The sequence below is a fragment of the Pelobates fuscus genome, chromosome 9, assembly GCF_036172605.1.
Source record: "Pelobates fuscus isolate aPelFus1 chromosome 9, aPelFus1.pri, whole genome shotgun sequence".
NCBI classification, from domain to species: Eukaryota; Metazoa; Chordata; class Amphibia; order Anura; family Pelobatidae; genus Pelobates; species Pelobates fuscus.
Genome location: NC_086325.1, coordinates 168,063,017 through 168,070,446, shown reverse-complemented (window position 1 = coordinate 168,070,446; position 7,430 = coordinate 168,063,017). Strand labels below are relative to the sequence as shown.

Here is a 7,430-nt window from a genome sequence, read left to right as displayed (position 1 = left end):
CTCCCCAGGGTCCACACATCTCCCCAGGTTCCAAATGTCTCCCAAGGGTCCACACATCTCCCCAGGTTCCAAACGTCTCCCCAGGGTCCTTGCATTACCTGATACAGTGTGAGACTTTATTCTGTCTGCATCCTCCTGTGTCTCTGCTGTAAGAGTAATCATATGATCTTAGGATGCTGATCATTAACAATGTAAGAGGGGATTGTGTGACTCCATATTAGTTTCAATGTAAATTAATTCCTGGTCAACCAGGGAGATGGCTTCTGTTCACACACCATAGAGATACCTACCTATAAAATTTCTATATAATCTAAAGGACTGACATTATTATTATTATTACAAACAGAATAAATAATATTTCCTTGTATTTCATTTTCTCAACCAAACACAAAATGGACGTATACCTTTCTACATTGGTCTGAACGTCTGTTTACCTATTTATTTATTCGTCTGTACTCGACGTATAAATATTTGTTAGATAGTTACATAGGCTGAAAAGAGACATGTGTCCATCAAGTTCAGCCTTCCTCACATTTTTTTTTTGCTGTTCATTCAAAAAAAGGCAAAACAACTAGTTTCAAGCACCAATTTTGCAACAAACTAGGAAAACAATTCCCTCTTGACCCCAGAATGGCAGTCAGATTTATCCTTGGATCAAGAAGCTATAACCCTACATTGAAAAATTATATCCTTGAATATTATGTTTTTTGCAAGTATGCATCTAGTTGCTGTTTAAACATCTGTACGGACTCTGATAAAACCACTTCTTCAGGCAGAGAATTCCACATCCTTATTGTTCTTACAGTAAAAAACAACAACTTTATTTTGCCTTAGATTAAATCTCCTTTCTTCCAGTCTAAATGTGTGAACTCGTGTCCTATGTGAAGTCCGCTTTGTGAATAGATTTCCACACAATGCTTTGTATTGGCCCCGAATATATATGTATAACTTTACCATATCCCCTCCGAGGTGACGTTTTTCTAAACTAAACAAATTTGTTGAAAATCTGACAAATTATCTACATTCCCTTCCTGAGAGATAAAGTATTTATGACATTCCCTTAGCTCAGGTGTGCATTGCCATGGCAACCAATACCGTGTACACCTGTGCAAGTCAATATTACATTGGCTTCAGCAACCTGAGATGGTGTGGATGACACACAGCTTCCACTGGAATATTCTGCTCTCATAGTCTTTCATGACAAAATCAATATTTCTTTTATCTGTAATAACTAGATGTGCTTTGTGATTGGATTCCGACCTATTCTGGGATGATAATAATAATATAGCTGCATATAAATATAATTCAGATCACCTTGGTAAATGCCACGTTTAATGTTGTCTTATTATTCTGGAACTGGCTTCTGGAGTGGTTTCTCAATTGCCCGTCGAGTTCTTGATAAAGACTGCTGACCTTGCTGACCATGTATCCAAGCAATTTGGGAATGAGTTCCTTCGTTTCTCCTGATCTCTCAAGGTCACTCTAACTGCTTCAGACTGATTCACAACTACTTTGGAACCACTTGGATCAAATCAAAGGCAGTTTAACAAATTTTGGAGGAAAGTAAATTGTGTAAATATTATCTAACATTTGCCTCCTAACTGCTCCAAATTGCTTCAAAATGTTTGTGCAACTTTTGAGAAAACAAAACTGGGGCATGAATGAAACCAAAAGTACGTGCAAATTGTGAAAATTATTTTAATTATACAAAATATTAAATCATTAAAGCTTAAATGCATGAATTAATGAATGAATTAATGTATTTTTATGAAATCATCACATTTACATCTCCCCTCACCCACATTATACACAATAATTATACTTAGAAAATAACTCAAGTGCTTATTTACAAGTTAAGGCAGACTTTGCATTGTGGGAAATGTAGTTTACAATTATCTAGGGTGCAATGTTAGCTATCACCCACCTAAAGTCTTTAAAAGCATGGCACAATTTTCCTTAAATGGGACAATGTGGATGCAAGCGGGTCAAGTGAATGCATGTTAAATTCTTCTCGATAAAGTTTTTGAAGACCCATTCATTGTGGGTGATGCATCATAAATTAGCCGAGAATACCAGGTTTGGTACACCAACAAATAGCCAGTAATTTCCTTTCCATTAAATGCCTCACGCATTGCTATTACTCGCACTTTCCTGAGTCAAGTCTGTGTTTACGGTGCTAACAGTAAGATGAAGTCCACTTGGACGTTCGTGTGAAGCTGAGTCTCCTTGTAAAGATTGATCGTTGGCTGCTGTGACCCTCAAACTTCTTCTGAACCTCTGCAGCAAGGTGAAGCCCCTCATGAAGGTGTTTTTAAAATTTTCAGAAGCAAAACAGTAAAGTATTGGATCCATACAGCAATTTGTTCCTGATAACATCCAGGTAATGTAATAGGCAACCTCAACGTTCTCAAGCAAAGTACAATAAGAAGGAAAGAACAAGGCGATGGTGACACCTAATGTTCTAGTGATATGAACTGGCACATAGCAGACAATAAATATTACTAAAGACACTGTTATGGTCCGTACTGATTTATTCAGCATAATTTGACTGGTAGAGTTCATGGGATTCACTTTGAGAATATATCTACTTAAGAGACTGTAACAAATAATTGTTATGGTGAATGGTACAAGGAGGCCAGAGAAGATAATCACCCAGTTCCACACAAAGAACAAAACCACCAGATCTGATTGATGGAAACTGAGGCATTTTGTGGCTCCGTGAATATCTGAGGTTCTCATGGTGAAGAAAAATGGAAATCCTTGGAAACAAAGACATCCCCAGACAATGAGGCAAAGTTTGGTGATGAATGATTTTTTAGTCAAAATTGATCCTTTTATATTGTGAGCCACAGTGAAGTATCTGTGCAGACTGATCAAGGTGAGAAAGTAGATGCTCCCGTACATGTGAGCGCTCAGCAAGAAGACTTTGAGTTGACAAAGGAAAGTACCGAAGATCCAGTCATCGGTCAAGGAATATGCAATGATCAGGGGAGCCGCGGGTGTGATGATAGCATCGGCGATGGCCAAGTTGAACTGTAAGATCACGGTTGAATTCCATTGTCTGATCCGGAACCAAAAGATCCACAAACTGATACAGTTTAATATGAATCCAACGAAGAACACAAAACTTAAGAATATAGGAATAAAAGGATTGATTTTCTGAGGCTCGCAGCCTGTGATGTTTACTGATGAGTTTAACATCTTCTGGCAACTGATACCAAAATCACCTAAAAAATTAATAATCATAATAAAGTATTATTGCTCACTTTTGAAACCTTGGTCATTTCTTGTTTTTGAATCCAAAGAATATTAAAAACATTGTCAGCTACATAAAAAAGAGACAGATGTGTCTTGTCATTTACACAGAAGACATTGAAACTTACTGAACAACATAAATGAACACTTCAGGCACCAGAACAGCGTAATATCATTGAAGTTGTTATGGTACCAGGAGGTCTTTGGTTCTGTCTTACCTTGTGGGGTTAAACCGTTTATGAATGCATCAATTCCAAAATTACGAAGGTGGTGCTCTTCTGAACATACGGAATGTCATTGAAATAAAGTTGTTATGGTGCCCAGTGTTTTCATTTCCGAAAAATAAACTATATTGACTGGTTTCACATGAGTGAGGAGATGGACCTAGCTGGTAATAATGCTGACAATGTGCTATCCCTTTCGTAATATAATAATAATAGTGTTTAGAAAGGAATAGACATTTGGAATCAGACAGGTAGAAGATGATGATACCACAGTGATCAGGGTTTAAAGCAGGGGTCCTCAAACTCCGGCCCCCCAGATGTTGCTAAACTACAACTCCCATGATTCTCTGGCTATCTATGTAATTCAAAGAATCATGGGAGTTGTAGTTCAGCAACATCTGGAGGGGCCGGAGTTTGAGGACCCATGGTTTAAAACAATGACGATTTGAAGACCAAGTACTTCATTGCTACTTTTTGCTAAAAGTTTCAATCATTTGGAAAGTCCGACAGAAAGGAAATAGAACGTTATTTACCGGACTAACAATAAGGAAGTTCTTCTCTAGGTTACGTCAGGTCAAACCTTGCGATTTCATAAATTCAGTTTTCCCAGGTTTGCACTCGGTAGCAGGGCGTCTCTTAACGTCTGTTTAGTGTTTTATACAATTTACGTAAGAATTTGCTGCGATTCATATTACTGTATGTGATCCAATCCCGATTTATTAAACAGATTAACGGAACTCTGCAAGCTCTAACACACTCCAGAACCTCTTATAGTGAAGCGTTGTTTTCTACGTTTTGCTATAAGAAGAAGAATTCCTGGAGTATTGCACAAGCTTTGGTCGGACATCATCACAAGTAAAAAATGTTTGAAAGAAACGGTGGTGGGGACCTAGATCTAAATTAACGAAGGGAGCCTCCTTTCTTAAAAACATTTATTTCTTATTTGTAGCATTCACGTGTTCTTTTAACCATGACTTTTCAGTAATATAATAAAAAAATATAACACAATTAATATTGTATGATATATAAGAGCATAACATAGCATTGCATAATATTATATATTATAATTATCAGGGACTCACATCTAGCTCATATAAAACTAGATAGAAATATATTTCTAAATTATTCATATGAACACATTAAGAGTATACATTTTAATAATTTAATTTTGGCATCAATATCCTTATTAAATTCTCAGGCTACCCAGTGTAACATGATGTCACCCACCTGCTCACACAGTGCAGACAGAATCCACAGACGGTAAACCAAAATAAGCAAATCCACAAAATATCAATTTTCCCCAAAAAACGATAGAGAGGCAGCTTTTAGAGAAACATCTGTTAACCTCAGGGACAGATTCACCACTGCGAAGTAACAGGAGAGGCTCATAGGGAGATGAATAGGAAGTATTTCAACATAGCATATTTCTCTGTTTCGTTTTATATACACAATATACAGATTAAGGAACAGTGCGCACGCAAAATGGGCACAGATTGGCATCTATAGTGGGGGGTTGGGAATCTCGGCCCAACAGGAATCCACCCCACCCATTCACTATAGGCGCCCATTTGGAAGTGACCACAGGAGAATATAAAAGGAGGAGAGTCTCTGACTCAGTAAATATTGCAGATTGCATGTTAACCTCCCATGTTAAAATAGTGTAGGACCCATCGATATTGGGGTACTGTGATGTACTGGGGGGCTTAACACAATATGGCCATATGGTGGAAATGAATGCTCAGATTTATTTACTAAGATAGGTGATTTCAAGAAGCCTTGTAAGATTTAAAACAGTATTTTTGTGTGCACTGTTGTTGTGACGGAACTCCTGTATTCTGACCGAGTACCTCCACCTAACCCGCTTCTTAGTCGTTGGGGAGAGAGCTCTGGAACACTTTCTACCGACCAGACTCTTCTTCCAGGAAGGTATCATCCCCTCTAACTATTCCTCTGCAGATCTACTTATAATGATTGCTATTGCCTTTATAAAAGCACATGAGGCTGTCAAGCCTAGCTCTCTTGATTTATCCCAGGGCTAGAGGGATCGTCCAGCCAACCAACAGGTCCAAAGACTACTGGGATCCCTAAAATTCCATACAGAACACAAAATTCCAAAAGGAACTACCATGCCCAGTTTTATTTTTATTTGGGACTAGTGCATATGTTCATTACATATAGATTACTGTGACAACTCAATAGAAATACAAACAACCAAATCACATTTAACAACATACAGGAACTTATAATAACATAATGACATATTTATAAAGGGGTGGGAGAGATAATAATTAACACAAAACATCTCCCCTGCCTGCCGAATTAGCAATATGCAAATCTACCTAATAGGCAAATTAACCAGCCTTGCTATTCAGTGCATATAGCTGTTGCTACCAACAGAGGGCGCTCCACAGGCTCCATAGCCAAATCCATCTAGTTGGCAGCAATCATTAGCAGGACAGGAGTGCATACAAAACTGTAACGGAATGCAGTATAATAATACACGATATCCGTCGGTATCCTCAGGAAATCCACAGTCAGAGTAGAAAGCAAGGCAATATCCCCAATCCTCCCAATAACCGGACGAAACACAGTTTGGGAGTCAACTAACTCGGTTTATTCACAAGCAGCATATTTATACAGTTCCCCATGCAAGGGGTTTCCACACAGATAATCCAGGGGATTTCTCCCAACATGCATTGTGACTTTCCCAACAGGCATTGCTACACGAGAAGGATACTCCCACTAAAATGGACGATTAAGTGGATTATCCCCTCGTGTAGCAAAACCGACAATTGACTTTAAAATACACAATTCACACAATATTCGGTACTTTGGAATAACCGAACGTTCGGTAGATAGCTGGGGTCGGAGCGCACACTTTGTGAGAATACCGCTCCGATCCCAGCTGAATTGACCGAACGCCGCACATAATACATTTAAACATGGAAGTTGGTCTAAAAGTACCGAATAAGTACGGGACACATAATGTACCGAACGCGGAACTCCCGAACGCTCTGGAAGTCCAGCGGTGTTCGGATCATTGAGTAGCCGTTTTCAGTTCCAGGCTCTCGACGACCGAACACCGCTGCAGAGACAAAGGATCCAAGATGGCCGACCGCCGCATGGTCGGTAGTCGAACGACGGCCACCTAGGAGAGCCCTTAATTACCGATTGCAACAATGTTGCAATCGGTTAATTGGTACCACACGACTTGTGAATGTGTGGTCGACCTGGGGAGCCCGTATTCGTACGGCGAACGGCCAGGATAGCCGTGTTTCGTCGTACGAATGCTTGTATGCTGGCAGCGTACGGCTGTCAGCATGCGAACGGCCATAGCACAATACAGATACATTGAACGGAACACATTATACATTCAGCCTACGGACAACCTATACTGCATATAGCTCAGAAGTGGCTAGGTTTGCCACAATGCTCCCCCAGAACCAAGCCGGCATACACAGTCTGATCCCAACGGATCGGCTTGGGGATGTCCGGGAGAGTACTCACAGATCACTTCTCGAGTTCAGTCTGTCTGGATAACCCGTCAGCGTTACCGTTTTGTTTTCCTGGCCGGTAGTGGATGGTAAAGTCAAAGGGCTGCAGCGCCAAACTCCAGCGCAGCAGCCGGGCATTGTCTCCAGATACACGGTTTAGCCACACTAACGAGTTGTGATCTGTGAGTAAGGAAAAAGGTTGTCCGTACAAATATGGCTGTAACTTTTTGAGGGCCCACACCACGGCCAGGCACTCTTTCTCAATGGCAGCGTAGCTCACTTCACGCGGCAGCAACTTGCGGCTTAAGTAGGCTACGGGGTGTTCTCCGCCATCGGCTCCCACTTGGCTCAGTACTACCCCCAATCCAAACATTGAAGCGTCTGTGTGAACAAGAAATCTTTTAGTTGGATCAGGAGCAGTTAACACAGGAGCATTAGTTAGGGCCGTTTTGAGTTG

General features: G+C 40.2%; 1 protein-coding gene across 1 annotated transcript; it reads right to left on the bottom strand.

The window, feature by feature from the left end:
* Window positions 1-1,802: 1,802 nt before the first annotated feature.
* LOC134572683 (P2Y purinoceptor 4-like) lies at window positions 1,803-4,725 on the bottom strand. The gene is made up of 2 exons (XM_063431790.1): window positions 4,707-4,725; window positions 1,803-3,227 (listed from the first exon to the last, which is right to left on the bottom strand). Exon 2 carries the CDS (start codon window positions 3,199-3,201, stop codon window positions 2,125-2,127), a length of 1,077 nt encoding a protein of 358 aa, XP_063287860.1. The 5' UTR covers window positions 3,202-3,227; window positions 4,707-4,725; the 3' UTR covers window positions 1,803-2,124.
* Window positions 4,726-7,430: the final 2,705 nt, after the last annotated feature.

Coding starts and splice junctions, on each gene's coding strand:
- LOC134572683 (XM_063431790.1), bottom strand. CDS start 3,201: ATGTTAAACTCATCAGTAAACATCACAGGCTGCGAGCCTCAGAAAATC.